Raw genomic sequence first — 22,230 nt, 5'->3', positions numbered from 1 at the left:
TTCAATACAATATAACTGTATTTTATGTGTGAAATATGCTCTCCTGATAACATATTTATATTTGATTGTAAAATGGTATATAAACTGAATTTTAACATGTCTTCATGAGATATATCATTTGGTATTTCTGTTTCAAATGGACCATACGATTTTTGAATTTCGGAATTCAGTATATCATTTATTATTTTTACATCGATAGTTAATGATATGTTGGTGTTTTTATCCATTTTGTTCAGTCTTTCTTCAAATAAAGAAATAAACGATTGTCTGTATTTGTCTTTTGCATTTGATATATTCTGTTCATTTCTCCTTGCATTGTAATAGAGAAAATTGCTCCATTTCAGATTCTATAATTTGATCTGTCTTTTTATCTCTGTGTTGTTTTTCGATATTTTGTATTTTATCGTATTTTGATTTGAATAGTTTGTCTCGTGTTTCATGTATTTTACTTAATTTTAGTTCTGTTGTAATGATTTGTTTTATCTTTCTGTGATATTTGATATCATTTATTACATTCTGACGTGTTTTTTTATTTAATAAATCTTTCCATTTATGGCCTAAAGCTTTGGCATCTTTTAAATATTGAGATGATAATTTTTTCAAATAGCTTTGATTTGTTTTATTCATATTAATATTATTAGAGAATATATTTTTAAATAATACGAGTTCTGGTGAGATCGTATTATTTTTTAGCGGGTTTTGAGAGCGTTTTTTGAGAGCGGGTTTTGATAATTTTTTTGTTTTCATTTTTTTTATACTATATGAAATTAGTATTTCTTTAAGTGTTTATAGTAAAATTATTTTTTTTATTTTTTTTAATTTCATGTTTTTGAATAACTAGATATATTTATATATTTAGTCATTGTTAAAGTGCATGAAAGTGTTTTATTGTGTATTGTTATTATCAATTATTTCAAATCTATCATCATCTTCTATTGCTTTGATAACAGCATTTTTGATATGTTTTTTTGACTTCAAATGTGTCCATTTAGCTGCTAATGAACTATCGTAATTACATATATCGCATTTCCATCGTTTATTTAACATATACTTAGTCTTTGAATTTTTGATAGCGTTTATTCTATCAGCGTCGTTATCATACTTTAAATTTCTTCCCATTTTCTCTTATTATACTATAAATGATATTTCTTTATATCTTTTACTATAAATATATTGTGCGTTTAAAAATAACCAGTAATAAAATATTATTGGTTGTCATCAACAACAATAACAGTATCATATCAATACTGTGTAACCAGCCTTATAGCCTTCTTCAATATATGTTACATAACTTGTCTTTATATATGTGACTGTTATAGTGCGTTTAGATATAAACAGATAATTATTTTCTTTAATATATATATAGAATGACTGATATAACATTAAATATCAAACACCTTTTAGAATCTGATCAAAGCTCGAATGATATAGCCTTCATTAATAAAATGTATTGTATTCAGAGCATCCTTAAAACAAATATTTGTATTATTAAAATGCTATCTTCAGACATATCAAATGAAGACAAAAATCATGTACGTTTAAAGTGTATACCTGAAGACCAGAAACGACGACGGGGAAGGCCTCGTAAGGATCAACATTAAATACATAATTATTCAGTTTACGGTTTTAGCCATAAGTTATAAATGATTAATGAGTACAATGTTTTTAATGACGTGATTTCTATTGACCAATCATATTTCAACAAATTTTACTCAAAAAGTTTACTCAAAAGTTTACATAAAAGTTTATACAAAAGTTTACTCAAAAGTTTACTCAAAAAGTTTATTCTGAAATTTACTGCCAAACACAGCTGTGCCGTGAAGTTATGTGTGTTATATATATAATGGTTTGTAATTCTGAAATCCACGATGAATTAAAAAATTTAAAAGAACCTATATGCCCTTTCTGTGATCAACTATTGATAAAAGGTATCAAGGATGCTGAGCAATGCTGTAGTAAGCAGGATATAGAAAATATAAATGGTATGGATGTCTGTCTAAATTGCGGTTTGGTTCATAGTTATGATTATGTCAGTGAGTATATTGATTTTTATGAAAATATGCATAGAATACGGCGAGAATCGGTATATCATCGTAAATATCACATCGAGGCTGTTTTAAACGATTTATGTATTAAAAATAGGGTACAATTGACTAGTGATCAAAGGAATCGAATTTATAAAGTGTTTGATATTATCGAATCCGGCGCTATTCCTGTTGTAAACAAAGGTAGAAAAAGACTTATATCAACCAAATTCATAATTAAACAGCTTTTTTTGATGATGAATCTACCTTGTGAATTTATCAAAATTAGCAAAAGCAAGAAAACGTTAGCCTATTATCGATTGTATTGGAATGAGATTTTGTCATTAAATTTTGGCGAAATAAATCGGATCATCCAATAAATTTCTTATCATATTTTCGTAGGTACTTGTCGATTATCGGACAGGTATCCGTCACATAATCGTCAATGTTCTTCATTGAAATTATGACGCTAGACGGATTGTAATCACCGCATCTCATCGTGTTTTTAATTGAGTTGAGTAAATGCTGGTAGCTCTGATATGCATATGTACTATTTTGAATTTTTAAATCGAGATTTTGATGATGCATCCAGCCTTGTATTAAAAGCGCTATTGTACTAATTGCAACCAAACTAACACCTCCTGTAGCAATACTTGATGAAATGGAGCCGGATGCAAAGAGAATAGACAATGAATTCCCTAATAATTTCCATTTTTTGAAACGTTTAACAGCCTGCTTATAAGCCCAACATTTTCGATGATATGTTTGATAATAAGCTTTCAATTCTATAATTTGTTCTTCAGTCAGTTCGCTTGATATATGGTTCCATGTAAATATGCATTTTCGATGTTTAGTCATATATATTAGTTATATATGATTTTTTTGCTTTATCATTTTGTTATTTTACCATTGCGCTTGTTCTTTATTGTGTAATACAGCTTCCTTATGTTTTGAATTAATCTATCAATAGAATCAATAATATTGCTAACCAATTTCACTGTTTTCATATAAGTGAATTAGATAAAATCGTTGGAGTTAGATAATTTATTCAAAGAATACATCGTATGTTTTATCTAAAAATTGAATTTTATGATAGATGGGCCCATTTATCGGGTATGTATTTTTACTAAAACCGATTCTTTGTATATAGTAACCTGAAGAAATTTGAAGGCTAGATGCATTCAGCGTATACCCCGAGAAAATTTTATCGAGACTAATGCCGTTGTTACAAATACCTATTCTAAATTGATTACCTATTTTAGTATACCAGAGATTCAAATATTTACCTATATAACCAGCTCTAATTTGCTCATAAGATACATCTAAATCATAATCGAGTGATAACTTATTAGACTCTACTTTCACCCATGGATAGGAAAAACTACTAACATTGTCGAAGTTAATTTTAATTCTTTCAGCGGATTTATAGTCATATTTAAATACCATATATATAGTCCAGTCATCGGATTCAGTGACATTTTCATTTAAATTAATTTCGAAACCACTCATAAAGCCCTTTTTTGGATCAAAATCTGATAACAATTTTGTGGGATTAAAGACAAGATTGCCATTTAATCCAGACACTACAGCACCGTTACTATCTGACATGATGAATTCAGATGGATCTGTTAGATCATAAAAATACTCAAAAATTTTATGGTAATAGCTGATGTTTCTTTTTTTATCCATTTTTAATTCAAGATCAGACTTCAAATTGTCCCGAAAATTTTTTAACTGTTCAAAATTAACAGCTTGGTCATTAGTAGTAGCTGGTTTAATACCATAAATAGCCTTTGTTTTCATATCAATCGATGCATTGAAAGCTATTCTATCATTTTCAACATAATATAGCTGATCGTATATCCTAGGATCAACGTTACTCTGATAACCTTTTATTCCATAAATCACGATATATGTTTGTAATTTTGGGACATATGCGTTCCCTGATTTCATCTTTAAAACGATATCAACATAGAGATAATTATTAGGATGTTGCTGATATTTATTAATTTGTGCTATTGTTCGACTATATCCATCATAAACTCGCGTAGTTGATTTGTCGATGTTGTCGATTGATGATACAATATCGATATCTAGACTATCATGATCTATTTCAGCTGGAAAAAATAGCTCGAAAACCATTGTGTATCGATTGATTGGTAAACTATATACATTGATACCTAATCTGCTTGAGTAGTATCCTTTATTGCTGTCAAGTACCAGCTTACTGTCTACAACTTTCGTATTGATCTTATGGTATGAATTCGGATGATCGATTAAACTGCCTAACTTTATATCATCTTCCTCGCTTAATTGATTGATACTATCGGCCATTATATGGGCAAACGTGTTTTCTTGGCCAACGGAAGTTATATGACTGCTATCAACATGATCAAGCATATATTTTTTGTTTACAGCGTCTGTATCATTGGTTGGGTTTTTTAGATGGGTTATATTATACCCACCCATATGGAGATTTGCCTGCATCATGTTACTACCGTGAATATCAAGCTTGCTTTGAATTTTTTGAGTCAAAACGCGTCCTACGACCTTCTTTAAAAAACTGTTATCAACGTACGATTTGTCTGCTTTGTTTTGAAGGCTTTGAGCTAAGACACCTCCTGATTTCTTCGTTAAATATGTATTATCAGCGTACGATTTGTCAGCCTTAGTAGCAAGTTTGGTATCAATTTCAGTCCTTACTTTGTTATCCTCAACACTAACATAGCCTACGTTTGGTACAGATCGATCGTTATATAAACTTGGATAATACACTTCGGTATTTTGCAATGAAAGGCCGGCACAATCAAACACTGTTTCATTTCTGTTCTTTTTAAGGAAGAATTGGTTAAGATATCGTTTATTTACGGCCGTCTCGAGATCCCTTGAATAATTTTCAATTGAATCATCAATCGCAACGTCATCAGGCGTTTTTAGCCCTATTACTCTCTTTTTATTCAAATTGAAATTACCTTCAGGCGTAACATCAAAGCCGACTCCTGGGTCACCCTTTTCACCTCGAGGGCCTTTAATTGGTGTAATATTAGTGTTATTTGATTGTAATAAACCGTTTGAGTAACTCATATTATATCAATCAGTTATATTATATTATATTTTTTCATTGAAATTCTTAGTTACGAATTTTCGTGGCTTATCAATATATAAAAAGCTAAATGGGTCTGCAGTTGCTTTGAGATAGTCGTTTTTACTGATTCCAAGTTCTCTGCAAATCATTCCTTGTTCATTATTAGATGGGAATTCGAAAATACAGTGATGAGTACAATTTAATCTGATTGTTTTATCGGTATTATAATAGCTTTGAGATAAATAAATGCAACTGCAATTTTTATTTCTTGAATTTGTAAAATAGTTGCGTATTTCGCTATCATTTTTTGATCCCGTATTGAGATAATCGTCAAAGATGACTAGTTTTTGGCCTTCATCTGATATTTTATCAAGCGGTATTATTTTATCATTACTTGCTTCAATAACAGAATAACCAGCCTCTTGACTAATGGGTTCAAAGGTATTGAAAAGATGTTGATATTTCGATTGCTGAAGATTTTTCCCATAAAGATATATTTTATCATAAAACAAAAGCCGGTATATCATATCAAGTAAAAGGTTGGTTTTACCCCCACCCGAGGGAGAATAAATCAACATTCTGAAACATTGATTTGGCATGAAATCGTATAGTTGTCTAAAGTTTGAGGCCATATCGTCTTTAGTGTCATAATTCGGTATTCTCATTATATTATATGGGTATATTATTTTCAGTTCAACAAGGTGTTCAACACGGTGTACATCAAGGTGTTAAACGCTATGTTAAATGTTGATTTTTATATTCAATTTTCATTTTTTATGTAACGTAATAATATAAAATAAAATGAGTTTACTTAGATGGAAAGATCTTGCAAAGAGTAAATCTGATTTGGGCGATAAAATCAATTATGTTAAAAATGCAATCACACAAAATAATATCGGTCAGCAGACAAGCCAACAGTCATTAGCGAAGGTATTCAAACCAGTTACAAGTAAATTAGATGAGGTAATAGAAAGTAATTTGCAGATTCCCAAAGTACCAAAAAAGCGTGTCAAAAAGGTGATGAAAGGTGAACAAGAAGGTCCAGATTACGCCCCCGAGGTTGATCCTTTTGAGGAAATGGACGTAGATAATATCTTTGAACCTCAACAACAAAAACAAATTCCAAAGCAACCACCTAGATATTCAGATGTTTTTGGAAAAGAAGGGCCTGATTATGGGACTTTTACTGAAGATGAAGGTGAGATTGTAGAAGCAGAAAGTGAAGAAGACGCTGATGATGATATAGAAGTTGAAGATGAATCAGAAGATGAAATAACACCCGAAGATTTTTATCTACCTTCTATAGACGATATCAAAACAAAATTAGTTGATAAAAAGAATAAGACAACATATTTGAAGAGTATCATTGCACAAGCAACCCATGAACGAAACAGATTAAAAGGTTTCAAAGCAAGCAATACGAAGAAATTATCAGCAAAAAAAATTAGTGCTAAAGAAGCTAAGGAAACTGGTTATCAGTTGGATAATTCAAATAAAGTTTTAACAGCTTATATTAATGAAAACAATGAGCTTCTTAAAACTATTCAAAAAAAAGGTTCAGGGATTAGAAGAAAGCATAGAGGGGGTTATGTTATGTTTTTCAATGATCCTAAAAAACTCCTAAAGAAGCTGGAGATCATCATCGGTTCAATAAACGCAGGAAACACATCAGTTGAAATGCGAAATATGGGAGTCGCTATATTAGACACGCTTTTAAAAAGGTCAACTATAAATAAACAACATTATAAACAGATATATAATCTGTACTTTAAAGTCTAATTTATGTAACTGTATTATATATATGGATCGTGAGTTAGTATTATCATCATATAGTGTTAAAAATCAAGGGAATAACACTCCTCAAAATTTTACAACTAAATTCAACAGGCCTATAACATTGGATAGCAATTACCAATATATGATAGGTCTCAATCGTATTATTAACATGTCATTTACATGGTTTAATGTAAATCCCTCATATGGTAATCAGCTGATTAAATATAGTTCTGATAATGGGAATAAATTTGAAGACATAACTTTCCCTGCAGGTGTTTGGAATTATTCTGAATTTGATGAATATATTAAAGAGATTACTAAGACGGGAGATGATGATAACCCTATATATCCCATCTCTATTGATTTTGATTCAACAACATTTCGAGTCACAATCACTTTATCTCAAAATTATCAACTTGATTTGACGCATAGCAATTTCAACGACCTTATAGGGTTTGATAAAAAGGTATTAAAGGATGCGGTTAATATTGGTCCAAGAGTCCCAAATCTAAGCCAAGATACCGATATATTAAATGTACATTGCGATCTAGTCAATACTTCTTTAGTCGATGGCGAAGAGTCGGATATCATTTATACTTTTTCAACCAGCGTACTACAGCCGAGTTATTCGTTTACAATCGAGCCTCGTAGGGTCACATTTAATCCGGTTAATAAGCAACAGATAAGTAGCATTCGAATATACATCACAGATGGGAAGAGACGGTTAATTAACCTGAATGGAGCGGATACGTCTTTTTCATTAATTTTGAAAAGGATAGAATAATATAACATAATAGTATATAATGAAACCATATGAATTCAAGAGGTTTTACCATCCAAAATTTGGTAAATTTGTATATATGCACAAAGGGTCAGGGATTATCGTTGATAACATTTTCAAACCGATGAAGAGTGTTATGTCGTCTGTTGTTAAAAAAATTGTCAAGCCCTTAGGTAAGAAGGCGATAAAATCAGGTATTTCTCATGCAGGTGATAAACTGGGTAAAAGGGCATCAGAAAAAGCCGGAGACCTTATAATGGAAAGGCTTAGGAATATGAGGAAGGGGAATTCAGGGCAAAAGGCACTATCCCCAATCTTACAGAAAGTAAATGCCTCACCTGTCAGACACCAACAGAAAAATGAAAGTACTGATATGATCATCAATAGATTAATATCAGGATCAGGTGTAAAAAGAAGGCGTTGAGTAAAATGAATAAAATGATTAAAAAAATTGGTACATAATTGCAAAATTATGTAACATAATAATATATGTCTTTTAGAACAAGCGAATACTTACAGAGGTCCGAGTTGGTTCGATATCAACTCGATGATGTTATTCGAGTCCCAGCTAACGGTCAGCACCAACTTAAAAACGGCTATAAGTTCACGATTAACGATAGAAGTTCATTCTACGATTGGTATAATGCGTATTTCGAGGTGCAATTCCAGGTGCAAATGTTAGCTGATGGAGCAACAACGGGGGCAAATCGTATCACAGTTATTAATGGAGCACATTCATTGATTGCCCACATGATGATTAAATCAGCAGGAAAAATCGTTTATGATACCGATAATCTCCATAAAGTTACTTTCGTTAAGAACCTCCTCGAATATAGTGACGATTTTAGTCGCTCAGTAGCAAAAAATAGTCTTTGGTATCTAGATACCGACCATAGGATAGCAAATGCTAATCAGAATGCAGGGTTTGAGGCTAGGCGACTTTTGACGACAGGTCTCAATGATGTCAATGTTGTTATACCTCTAAATCGTTACAGTTTCTTTGAAGAGCTGGAAGGTCGAATGTTACTCCCAATGCAACTCCAGTTCAATATACAGTTACAGAATGACGCCGAATTACTTCAAAAGGCCGATGATGTAGCTGATGGACGAGTGGTCCTTAATAGATTCCTTCTATGGGTCCCAAAATTGACTCCAAAGGACAGCCTATATGATAAGTTTGTTAGTTCCTTCTTGGTAAAGAACACTTGGACGTATATGCGCAAAATGTATGAGGTTTCCGCACCAACGAATAGCAGTGGATTCTTCCAGATCTCATCCAGTATTGATAATGTTAAGGCTATCTTTGTATATCTACAGCGAGCTAAATCAAACAATGCAGATGAAAATCCCTATGAATTTGATACCTACAATATCAATCTTGACCGTGGGAATGGTAGTTATTTGACAACATGCCGATTGGAATACGGCAACGGAGTGTTTTATCCTGAGACCGAATATGATAGTGAGTCCAAAGTTAGGATCTTCAATGATTTGATGTCTTATGGTATGAGAAAGAATGATTACAACAGCGGTACACAACTCAACTTGGCAAATTACAACTCTCTCTATCCTATTATCTTTTTTGATTTATCATATCAAGCAGAGCGAGTAACTAGAGACCCAAAGCAGTTGATATTCAGATATAAACTAAACGCTAATAGTGCGGGAGATAGTCCTTTCAACGTCCATGCCATCGTTCTTTATGATGAGACAATCGTCATTGACAAGGTGGGGAATGAGCTGGTTATTGTATAAATCAATCAATTGAATATTATGTATAAACCATTCTATTTTGTATACGTTTTATAAACAAGAAATTATATAACATATAATATATATACAAGTAATGACAACTTATCACTCTCATAAAGTGAATCTGTCAGAAGGACAGCGAAGGAAGCTTTTGACTGCTTATAGAAATAAAAGTGAGATCACTATTCGCTTAAGCAATTCAGATATGACTGGCAATGACAGTTTAATGCTAACTCAACGACAAATCAATAAATTGAATAAGGCTAAGAAGTTAGGTGTTGGATCTGATTTAAACATCTCAAAGGCACAAATTCGAAAGGTCATTAGGGTCGGTCATGGGGCACCGCGAATTGGTTTTCCAATGATTGGAATTAGTGCTCCGAAAACGCAAACAAGATCAAGAAGGTCAACAACTAACAAATCAACAACTCATGACACAACAACGAAAAAAGACGGGGGTAAAATCAAACTACCAAATAAGAGAAATGCATTATCTTACAGACCGCCACCATTCATTGGTTCTTGGGATCAATATAATAAATTTCTCAAAACTGGGGGATTAGTTCTTCCAAATTATATTTCAAAAAAAAAAGATTTCAAAACCCAAAAAAAAGTAATCAAGCCAAAATTTCATAAGAATATACCCATGAGTAATTTTGATCTCATACAATGGTGTAAGTATTTGAATATACCAATAAAAGATGTACTAATGAGAGATGAGACCGTTCCACATAATCACAAATTAGGATTATTCATTTATAATCTTGAACCATCCTATATGAGCGGAAGTCATTGGGTTGCAACTTATGTAAAAGATAACGCTATCAATTATTTTGATAGTTTCGGTATGCCTCCATTTCAAGAAATAGTCGATCACGCAAAAAAGAAGAATTTAACATTGATACATCAAAACAATCAGATACAGAGCATAAAGACTACCACCTGCGGATACTTTTGTCTATACTTTCTCAACGAAATGAATAAGGGGAAATCGTATTATAATTTATTGAAAGTGTTTGACATATATGACACAATGAAGAATGAGAAATTCATTCAACATTATTTCAGAAATATATAACTTATATATATATAATGGTAAAATCGTATTGTGTGAAACAAAAAAAAATAACAAATTGTGTACCTAATTCTGAACAATATGTAAGATCAAAGAACGGAAGACTTATGTTGCGTTGCGTTTGCTTAGAATGCAAAATCATTAAAACCAAATTTGTCAGTGAGAAAAAGGGGCAAGGAGTTGGTGAAACGATTAACAATAAGGTCGGCGAAAAGATACCCGGGTTCAAACAATCACAAGACGTTGCAAGCTTCATAATGGGTATTACCGGTGGTGATAAGGATTTATTTAAAAAATTTTGGCGAGGTGATTTTGCGAAAGGCATGGTAAACCCTCGTAGCGGTATTCAAACAAAGAGTTTTTGGAAGCCAGCAGGTTCGTATGCTCACGAAAAAACCGATCCAAAATGCAATTACAGTGAATATAAAAACGGTAAATGGATTAATCATTATTGCGATTAATATCTAATCAATATATATATAATGGTTAAATCATATTGTGTTAAACAAAAGAAACAGACAGAATGCGTACCAGAAAGTGAAAAATATGTTAAAACCAAAAATGGACGTTTAATGCTTAAATGTAGATGTGTTGAATGTGGAATCATTAAAACTAAATTTGTCAAAAGTCAAAGTGGTGGAGCTCTTGCACGTTATAAACCCCCTTCTACTGTTGATAAAATAGCCTATGTAGCATCAAATTTCGTAACTCCATCACCTAGCTTTGCTTCAATGGCAAGACTTTTAGCAGGGCAAGCTCTCAAAGGTGTAAAAGACAATGTTGATTACTATAAAAAGGGTAAGGGTTTTGATATCCACAAAGCTATTCTGAAAGTAGCTCCAAAAGAAGGCTTTGTTATACCCGGCCATAAATATACCGGTCCCGGGAATCCTCTTGAAAAACAGGTCAAATGGGATCCAAATACTGGTAAAATACTTAAGATATATCAAAAACCAACTGGTAAAACAGATGCTGTATCGATGCAACATGATGTAGATTACAGCGTCTGTGCAAATAAACCCTCAAAAGATCAAGTAAAGTGCAAAAATGAAGCAGACAGGAAAATGGTTAAATCCTTAGACGCAATACCATGGAAAGACAGGCAATGGGGACATGCTTTGGCTCGAAATATAATAGCTGGTAAATCGAAAGTAGGTATGGGTATAAAAAAAAAGAAGTCAAAAAACGTAAAAAGCCGTCGGGCGAAGAAAACTGGCAAGAAAAATTAGCTGATGAATTACACACGCAAATAAAGAGGAACTTTACTCGACGGCGTGTTATTGTGAATCATATTGACGAAATATGGTGTTCGGATTTGGTCGAAATGCAACAGTTTAGTAAATGGAATAAGGGATATAGATATCTTCTCATGGTACTGGATGTTTTCAGTAAATATGGTTGGATAGTGCCTCTAAAAGACAAAAAAGGTGAAACTGTAACTCAAGCATTCAAAACCATATTCAAAGAGGGACGTAAACCTCAATATCTTTGGACTGATAAAGGGAAAGAGTATTACAATAAAAATATGAAGGAGCTTTTGGAAAAGAATGGTATAACACTATACTCAACCGAAAATGAAGAGAAAAGTAGCGTATGCGAACGATGGAATAGAACAATTAAAACCCGAATGTGGAAACAATTCACTGCTCAAGGTAATACGACGTACATCGATATGCTACCCAAGCTGATAAAACAGTATAATAATACCAAACACTCAAGCATTAAAATGACACCCGTAGAAGCATCGAGGAAAAAGAATGAAGGCTTAGTATATTTCAATTTATACGGTGATATGAAAACATCAAAACAGAAACCGAAATTCAAAATAGGTGATAAGGTTCGAATATCGAAGTATAAAAGAAATATTTTCGATAAAGGGTACACGCCAAACTGGACAGAAGAAATTTTTACCATCGATAAGATACAATACACTAATCCTATTACTTACAAATTGAAAGATCTCAATAATGAAGACATACAAGGAAGTTTTTATGAACCTGAACTGTTAAAAGCAAAACAGGACGTATTCAGAATTGATAAAGTCATTCGGAGGGATTATAAGAAGAAACAAGCTTTAGTGAAGTGGAAAGGATATAATGATGATTTTAATAGTTGGATACCAATGAAGGATCTACAACATATATAAAATTCGTGCTTATTGACTTAGGCATCTTGAATCAATTCTGAGAATAAAAGTTTATTTTATGACAAACGTTTATATAAAAGTTTGTATAAAAGTTTATTGTAATATGATTGGTTAGTTAATATAAACAATAGAACATTCGAATGTATTGTATTGAACCAAATATTATGAAACCATGACAATAATGCAGATGTTTAACCTTGAACTATAAAATATTAATCACCATAATTTTAAAAAAGTCATAAATATATATAAAAAATAACGAATCACAAGAAATATATAACATTAAAAATTTACCATAACTGTCGGTTAAAAATATATAAAAATTTCTAAAGTATATATATAAATGGTTGAAGTTCGAAGATATTTTACTGAAAAAGACAAGATGGATGCAAAAAGAAGGTCCAAGACTTTATATGCATCTAAAAAGGAATGGTTTTGTGTCATTTGCAATAATTATAACTATAAATTATCCGGTAAATGGAGACATCTTTTGACACAAAAGCATATTAATAACAGCATCATTTACAACAAAAAATCAGATTAAACGCACTGTATAAATGATATAAAAAATAATGTATAATAAAATATTATAATGGCATCAAATTACATCAAAGAAAAATTCGTTGAGATGATGAATATCATAGAAAAACATTGCATTAAAGACAATACACTTTTCTTACAATTAAGTGAAAAGGAACAATCAAATATATTAGTTAACATTTGTACTGATCTCGGTATAATATCAAATATGATCCTACATAAAAACATGTTCAAAAATCTGATAAAAATACAAAAATATTATATTGAAAATGTAATATAAGACGTTCATTTTAAACGCACTAAGATGCAAGATTTTTAAAAAAGAGTATAAGAGATTTTGAAATAAATTTCAAAAACATCATAAAACTCGGCTTCGCTTGGTTTTTCCAGATTGATATTTCAGTTATGATATCAAGGCTTGTTTAAACGCACTATTAATGATATAAGAAATTAATATATTGTGTTATTAATATATAATGGATAATAGAGCTGAGTTTAACAAGATGTTAAATGTCTTATTTAAGCATTTAAAACCAAACGCAAGTGATATAGAAGAATTAAAAAGTATAATCAAAATTTGTAAAGAATTAGGCTTTTCCAGAGACGAAACTTGTGCTATGTTTCGTTATAAAAGTATGAGTGATAACTTGTTAAACATTCAGCGCTATCACATGGAAAAGGTAATATATAAGAATTTTTATAAAGATCGTAAAAGAGATGATCAAACGCACTAATATGCAAGATTTTTAAAAAAGAGTATAAGAACTATTAAGCCAAATGCCACAAACAAATAAATATAATTGATCATATAAAATAAAATTTTATATGAACAAGATTTTCTCTTTTATTTTATTTTAGAAAATAAAAAAGAAAAGCTCCGCTAGAATCCATAGCTTGAATCCATAGCTAGAATCCATAGCTTGAATCCATAGCTTGATTTAAACGCACTTCCAATATTTTTTAAAAAGAGTATAAGAAGTTTTTTGATAACCAAATCTAAAACCAACTTTGAAACCAATTTGAAAAAATAATACATTTAAGAAACAATTTTGACTAAAAAATGAAAGTTATGATTGGTTGACATACTAAACATAGGGCAGATGTTCAAGGTGTTTAAATATTAATAATGAGACAACTCAGCGGGGTATATACCTGATTTTCCATATTTTAAAAAGAGTATAAGAAGTTTTTTTTTATTTTGAACCTAGGGTTGAGTTAGGGTTGGTTTTTCAGGCTTGTGTCAGTTGTTAAGATAAGGAGCAAATATAATATTTTATTATATTTGATCATAAGTTTCATGCATTTTATAAATAAAATACTATGAAACGCTCCGCTGTGAGTATAAGAAGTTTTGATTACAGGTTTGTTTTCAGGATTGTTTTTCAGGATTGTTTTTCAGGATTGTTTTTCAGGATTGTTTTTCAGGATTGGTTTTCATTTTTTTTTTGAAAGGGGTATGTGAAAAAAACGCGGGACAGTGCATGTAGTTAGGACGCATCGCAAACAATTTCCGCTTTCCCCATGCAGACGAGTGAAATGTTTCAAAAAGTACTTCACACACTTTCTTACCTTCTCAAAGCTAAATTCTCTTTTTCCTTCTACTGTAAGAGCTTTCGGCTTTTCGGACAACCAAAACTGTTCTTGATGTTGTAACCGACGGATAGGCACCACTTCTTGCGTGCAAACTGCCTACATTATTGCATTCGAAGGTAATGACTTTATTTATAACTTTCATGTCAATCCTGATTAGAAAAAATCAAATCAAGTGTATCTTTCTTACTGGCTAAGAGCATATAGCTACCATAGTGCTCCTTGGCACACTAAACACGACCGTTTTACCATTATCTTTCTGTCGAAGATCTCGCAAAATAAAATGAAAAATAAGGTCAGACAACTGAAAGACACCGTTCAGTGAAAGAACAGAAAAACAACAAAGCAGTAAAATGTAGGTTATTAACTTCTTACTTAAACAGTGTTGCATATTAAAACAGTTTAAACTATTTTTTTTAAGTTTTATATCGTTTAAAAATTCAACACCATTACAGCGGTGGCATTGATCAATAATAATTTATCACAAACGGAAGCCTTACACCTTTCGAGTTCCCTTCTTATAAAAACATTTTTTTTATAAGACGCGGGCAAAGAAATGTTCAAAAATACACCAGTTGTATTTGATCCGCGTCTCCAATCCTTCGTGTCTCACCCGTTGTTGCTTTAAAACGTGAAAACGCGAACTTTAGAAACTCCCACGTCACCTTTACTCTCTCCTGGCATTTACCGTTGAACGCAAATCATGATTGTCGTGCTGTTTAGGATGAAAAGGATATGAGACAAGCGAAATGCGACAAACTAAACAGCAAATAACCGCTGTCTGGCAAATGATCTTACTTTTATAGTACTTTTCTGTAAAACAGATGGTTATAAACTCTACATTAAAGCCATTAAAGCAGACATACCGTATTTTCATTATTAAATGCCCCCGGCGTTTATTAAACTTACCCTGGTGGACTCGGCGTTTATTTGGCTTATGCAATTTTTTCGAGTCTGTTGTTATCAAAAAGGGGTTTTATACATTATTGTTGATAATAATAAGAAGAACTTTATTTAAGTGTCTAGTCTTCTAGCTTGGTCATATCTTGGTCATATCTTGCAATTATCGCGATTTTTTGAGCGGAGCGGGACGAATGTATACAGGCTATGCAATTACAACTACAGCTTTTATGCCTCAAACACAGGAAAACCTGGCGTTAATTCGAGACCCAGCGTTTAATCGAGAAAATACGGTAGACTATGCGAACGATTTGGAATCAGAAAGGTCACCGATAATCTAAGCCAGGCTGTTCGGTGGCATTTTGTAATTACTACGCACTTTGTACTAAAGGATGCAGCATTTTGTAATTACCTGTGATATTTTGTATTAAATGGAAACACAGGCGGCCCAAGCTCACGCTGAGAGGAGTTTGATAATTAACATAGTAATCGTTTGAATACGCGAAACGTTACTCGTCGGGCTTTGCGACATATGGAGGTGTTCGGTGTTAAAACGGTTTGTATTTATAAACGTTTGTATGGGAAAAACGCATTCGGATTTAAAGCTAAATATCATGATTTTTGACAATAAAATCAACTTACCTCTATTCATTGTTGCCTCGTCTGTTATTATCTCGTTTCTCAAGCCGATCCAAGGCCTTTTAGGCGAGTTATGTCTTTTCGAGTTTCCACTGCTAAGAAGAAGTAGCAATGGACAACAATGGTGGAAACTCGTTTCGTGCATTCAAACAATTAATATGTTTATTACTAAAACTCCTCAAATCATGACCTTGGCTCGCCTCAACGCATTTTGTAATTAGGATTTGAGCATTTTTTGAAAACGGTAAGTCTATGCAATTTGTAACTATTTTCATAAAAAAGTTTATTTTCTTTTGCCGTAAGTTGATTTTCTTTCTCCCGCGTGAGTTGATATATTTTGATGTGAGTTTATTTCATATTGCTATGAGATTATTTTGTTTTACCTCAAGAGAATTTGTTGTTTCATAAGATACTCATCTTGAACCTATGGGCCACCGTACTTTAAATATTTTTGCTGTTTTTTTTTTCTTGGAAATATTAGCGGAGCTCGCAAGGCGCCGAAGGCGCCTTGTGCGGAGCCCCATAGACAGGCAAATGGTATGAAAGAAGGAACACTATGGAAATGAGTTTTCATGGTCAACATGGATAGCGGCATGGTTCGCGGGCGCGTACGTACGGCGTACGGAGTCGCGCAAGATGGCCGCCATAGTTTGATGGTAGAAATAGTGAAGCAAGAAGGCCGTATAAAGGCGGCCGTATAAAGGCGGCCTTTAAAATTTAAAGAGGTTTGAAAAGAAAAACAAGAAGCAATGAAACAAAATGTGGCTGAAAATTACGTGTAGAAAGTAATCGACCGCCAAAAAAATGTGGACATTGAGAGCCATAATCGATCGATGACTTCGGTACTCGTTGAATATATCCTTTATCAATGTAACAGATATTGTGGAGTCTACTAAACTGTTGCGGAACTATAACAGGATCGCGAAACTGTTTTCTATTGCTACAAAGCAGATAATTTACTGTACTCTAAAGTAATTTTTCGTGCCATGAGTAATGATGTTGCCCCGCTTTAAGATTATTATTTCTGTCGTACTGCTGACATTCGGTTTAACCGTGAGCTATTTAAATTTGTCTTGAACCTATAAACCGCCATAAACATTAGTACTTTGGCCGCTTATTCACTAGAATGAAAACATTGTAAGCTCCAGTGAAAATTAAAGAGGTTTGAAAAGAAAAACAAGAAGCAATGAAACAAAATGCCATCTTTTATTGTCAATGAGTATGAATCAACTTTAAGAGCATCCATCGGCAAAACGCGTTTGATTTCTAACGTACAGTTAAACGGAGTTTTGGGGTCAGGGGAGAATGATGTACTGGATAATTGTGAGCTCGCTTAAAGAACTTTTTTACCGTTGTACGTGTATTCGAAGTCGGCATACGTGATGGCAGACTAAGTTGACTGATGTTGAATTTGACGAGTGAAGGCCGGTTAGTGTCATAACTTTTGAAACCTTTCCAAAAGGGAGACCGATGGCAGCAGTATCTTGATTTATAGATTGCAAAGGTGAGCTATCTGAAATCATTGTTTGCTTTGACGTGCATTGTTGTCGATAATATTTAACTTTTCCCTTCGCGACTCGCCATCTTCCTTTTACTGCTTTTGATAATATTTATTCGGGTATTTATCTCAAGCCATTAAAAATAACACAGTGACGGTATCCGTATTCCTATTTTTACGAGAAGCCAGAGTTCACTCAGAAAGAACTTCTACCCTATTGCTGATTTAGCTGATCTAAAATGTTTTGTTTGATAAGTTGCATAAATGCATGTAAGTGATTCTAGTAAGCGGTGTTGACTTCATTACATTTCAGACCATTTCAATACGGAAATTTCACACAATCTTCAGTATCGACTAGGGGTGGAAATCAAATCTGGGCCTTTCTGTTGCTAAATGACGAAGTTCATAATGATTTAATGTATTTATCTTATCATACTGTAGGTTTGTAATGTATTGGAGGTTCGTTTTGTAGTCAAGGCAAATAAAAATTAAAATGAATAAGAAAAATGCAATTTCTGGGATCATTGTAAAGCGTTATCGCCTGTGCATGCATGTATGCGTGCCGGTTATTATACTCAGGTTATTCCCGAAGGGGACAACTGCGCAACATAGCAATTGACTTGTTTGTTCAAAGTTGGGCTCCTTTGTTGAATAAGGGACTACTTATCCAACAAAGGAGCCCAACTTTAAACAGACAAGTCAATTGCTATGTTGCGCAGTTGTTCCCTTCGGGAATAACCTGAGTATAAAAACGATGTAGCCTTGTAAATAATATTTTTATAATAATAAATAAAAATAATATTTATAAATAGAATATCGATGTGTAATTTGCACTGGTGTTACACTTTTTGCACTATTGTTACAACTGAACTGCACTGCTCTCAGCCAATCAGAATATTGAAAACAAACAGAAGCTTGTTGAAATTCCCAACTTGAGGGAGACTGACCAGATAGCAATATACAAAGCGTGGGGAGATTGAATTCGGTTTCAGTGATTTGTTTATCCCTGCACACGTACAAGTGCTATGTGTATCCCTTGAAATATGGACGTGATTTGGGATTACAACATTTACAATACAATTACAATAAAGTTTTTAATGAAAACCTGTAGTTGTAAATTTTTAAATGAAATGAACTTGTAATTTTTAATTAAGGTTTTTTTCAATTAGTTTTAATGTCGTTTTAAATATTATCCTTATTGTAATGTAATAATGTAGTTTTCATTCTTATAGGGCGTCTATTGATAGCAGTAATTTTGTAATTTATAATTCTTGAAAGAGCAACCCTGTTTAAATAAAGGCACTCTTCTTCTTCTTCTTTAATCAAAAAAACCTAATTAAAAGGAGCAAACAAACCTTCTAAACTTTTGTTGAGTAAAACGGAATCTGAGATTTGCAATATTAATTACTGTAAAAATAACACAGCCAGTTAACAGTTTAACAAAATAACATAATACTTCAGCAGGTTACAGTTACACTTCAACGCTTATTACAGTTATATATGATCCACGACAAAATATTTTCTACGTCGGCTTTGCTGTTTTTCTATACTTTTTTTTGTATCGGACTATCCCTACTTCGCTGTGAAACAGGTGACACAGATTCACCTTTCGAGACAAACGGAACTGGGCACACAGAGATTCATTATAAGGTTAAAGAAGAGATGTCATATGACCCAAAAACCCTTCCAAACTCATTTCTTTGTAGGCTTATTTGAGCAAAATAAGTAGATGACTGTGGAGAAAAGAAAAGATAATTTGGTGCCCGAAATTCAAACGAATGGGTTTATAACAAATGGTCTTTTCCTATTATTGCACGTTTTCCCATTTTCCTATTTTTTCTCCATCTTTCCAATCCTCCACTTTTACTACTGACCTGTAGCATTGTAATTTATAAGGACTTGTGTTTTAGGACAAGGGGCATTCTAGTAAAGGGTTGTACGCTTTGTTCTAAACTGATTTATTTAGACTGGTAAACGGCTTGATGTCAATACGTTGTTAGGTTCGAGTCCAAGAGACAATTAATCAGAGAGACAATTCAACTGCTTGATCGTGTCCTTGACTGCTTGTTTAACTTCTCTCATCTTCCAACAGTACAAAAATGGATTCAAGGTTGAGTTGAACATAAGAAGAGTATCTGTTACATCCCAGGCGAGGATAAGAGAAGGCGATGGTAATCCAGTAACAGCCAGTATAGCTGCGACAATGCCAAATGGGAGATAACAAGCAACGAATGCTATCTGCACCCACAGTGCGCAGGACACTGTTTTTCTGTAGCGCGCTATATTCAGTGGAATTCCGCCTCCTTTCGGGTGTCTTTGGTGAACATGGTCTTGAACTGCGGCTTGGTGATGGCCAAGCTTGAGATAGATTTTCGTATAATAGAAGGTTGAGGTTACCATGCATAACAACATTGATGCGCACATTATGTTCATAGCAATACGGTAGTTATAGAATGAAAATATTGCAAAGGCAATGTTTGAAAGCCAAAAAGTAACAACGAGGGCCCATATCCGCCTCAAGGTTACCACTTGTCTGTATCTTAACCCCAACAACAGGGCAAGGAGTCTGTCCACGCTAACTGCAGTCAGTGTTAACAAAGATACTCCACAAAACACTACGCCTAACGTCTTAGAAAGGATTGCAGAATAGTAACAATGTTTGGAATACTCTGGAGACAACAACCCGTAAGCGTAGATAGGCTGTGTGATGAGACCCACACAGAGATCAGTGCTTGCAAGGCAACCCAACAGAAGTTTTGATGGCGGTTGAAGGGACGAAACCTTTTGAAGAGCAACAATGACCATGATATTCTCCAGAAATGCAGTGGCGGACAGAAGACTATTTAACGCTGAAATAAATGTCTCTGTATGTCCGTCATACCCAGGCATGCAAAGAATCTCTTGAGTCGTCATGTAGTTTCTATCGTCAGTTAAGTTCGTCATTTTCTGCTTGATATAGTCGTCTTCTTTGCAAGGACTTTAGGTACTGTTCCTTAGCTGATTATTCAAAGAAAAATTTTTTATAAATCCATCCAGCCAACATGTTTCGTCGTGCGGGTCACTTGTTTCCTGTTGATTGGAACGTATAGTTTAACGGCATAAATCGCCATCAGAAGGGTTTACAAAAGTACTGGGGTTTATTTGCGTAGAACGAGTATTCAGAGTTGTTCTTTTTACCTTGTTTCACATTATCGAGCACTGATCATTTCGCATGTCTTAGCATTTGTATGCTCTTACGACTCGTGCTTAGGCTTTGAACAGCAGAGGAACGTTTATGAAACACCCTTCCTTTGTCAGTAAAGGTAAGTGAATAGGTTCACAAATCGACATATTTTGACTTTGAAAAGCTCACAGACTGCGGAATTTCGCGATAAATTGAACGGATTCGCGAATTTTGAAAATAAGGTGGATCGCGGATAAGCGTGCGTTTCTGAAAAGTCCCGAAAACCTTTCGAGCCCGAAAATAGTCCCGTAAAGCTCCCGAAAACGTTTCTTCGTGTTTCTCAAAGTGCACAAATATTTCGGGCCAAAAAATCATTCTGTCAGAATTCGGCAGTACAAACAAATTTCAAAACATTCTCGGGCGCGACACCGAGATGAACTCTCCTCTTGGCGCAGAAACAAAACGGTTCGAAACGTCTTGAAAAGTTGGCATCAGAAAACAAACATCTTCAGTCCATTGCAGTGAAACTAAACCACAGAACGTTTTCAAGTAGACCGGATCCGGATTGGAACGAAAAGAGTGGAAAATCGACCGATTGGGCCAAGAAATAGCACGGATCGGCGGATTTGCATACCCCTCGACCCCTCGTCTCATTGTTTTCTATCTGTAATGAAAAGCCACGAAACATGCATTTTGATTACTCCCTTGGAAAACTTTGGAATTCCATTTGTAGCCCTCGATTTTTTCCCTTTCCAGAACGTTGCTGGCTTCGTTTTTTAGCAAATGGCTCCAATCGATTTTTTGTTCGGTAAATAGGAACATGAATGCTTAATGCTAATCTAAAGTAACATTTTTGGATATGAAAACCTATATTAATATTATTTTATGTACCTGAAAGTTCGGTTTCCAATCGCTTGTTCGCATATTTTTGAAGCGAATAGTCCCAGTTAGGAACTTTAAGTCACGTTTCAGAAAAGACGAAACTGAACTCTATCAGCTGCTGATATTTAATGGCTTACGCTAGAAGCTTCGACAGGTAGTCAAACCAACCCGTGAGATGTTTGACGCCGAATAATTGGCACAGTTTTTCAACCGTTTCCATTAAGAGCAAGATTTATGAACAACAGTTACAACGTCATCATGACGTAAATGTCGAGGTAACATCAGAGTAAACTGCGTTGGGTCTATTCAATGTTAAATTTTGATGTGTGTTTTGATGTGTGTATACATCTGCTCACGTATCTCGAGAAAAACAATCGGG

General features: G+C 33.6%; 2 protein-coding genes across 2 annotated transcripts in view; both read right to left on the bottom strand.

Moving 5' to 3' along the window:
* Nucleotides 1–14,860, bottom strand: part of LOC144647310 (uncharacterized) — a 28,552-nt gene extending 13,692 nt beyond the window's left edge. The window contains exon 1 of the mRNA XM_078507094.1: nucleotides 14,749–14,860. The gene's annotated coding sequence lies outside the window, so the exon portion shown is untranslated. The remainder of the gene's footprint in view (nucleotides 1–14,748) is intronic.
* A 4,502-nt stretch (nucleotides 14,861–19,362) lies between these two features.
* LOC144650967 (melanocyte-stimulating hormone receptor-like) lies at nucleotides 19,363–21,565 on the bottom strand. Its single transcript, XM_078510813.1, has one exon. It carries the CDS (start codon nucleotides 20,747–20,749, stop codon nucleotides 19,826–19,828), a length of 924 nt encoding a protein of 307 aa, XP_078366939.1. The 5' UTR covers nucleotides 20,750–21,565; the 3' UTR covers nucleotides 19,363–19,825.
* Between the last annotated feature and the right edge of the window lie 665 nt (nucleotides 21,566–22,230).

The sequence above is a fragment of the Oculina patagonica genome, chromosome 1 (assembly GCF_052425735.1).
Source record: "Oculina patagonica isolate OP01 chromosome 1, crgOcupat, whole genome shotgun sequence".
Classification (NCBI taxonomy): domain Eukaryota; kingdom Metazoa; phylum Cnidaria; class Anthozoa; order Scleractinia; family Oculinidae; genus Oculina; species Oculina patagonica.
This window is presented reverse-complemented; position numbering and strand designations above follow the sequence as displayed.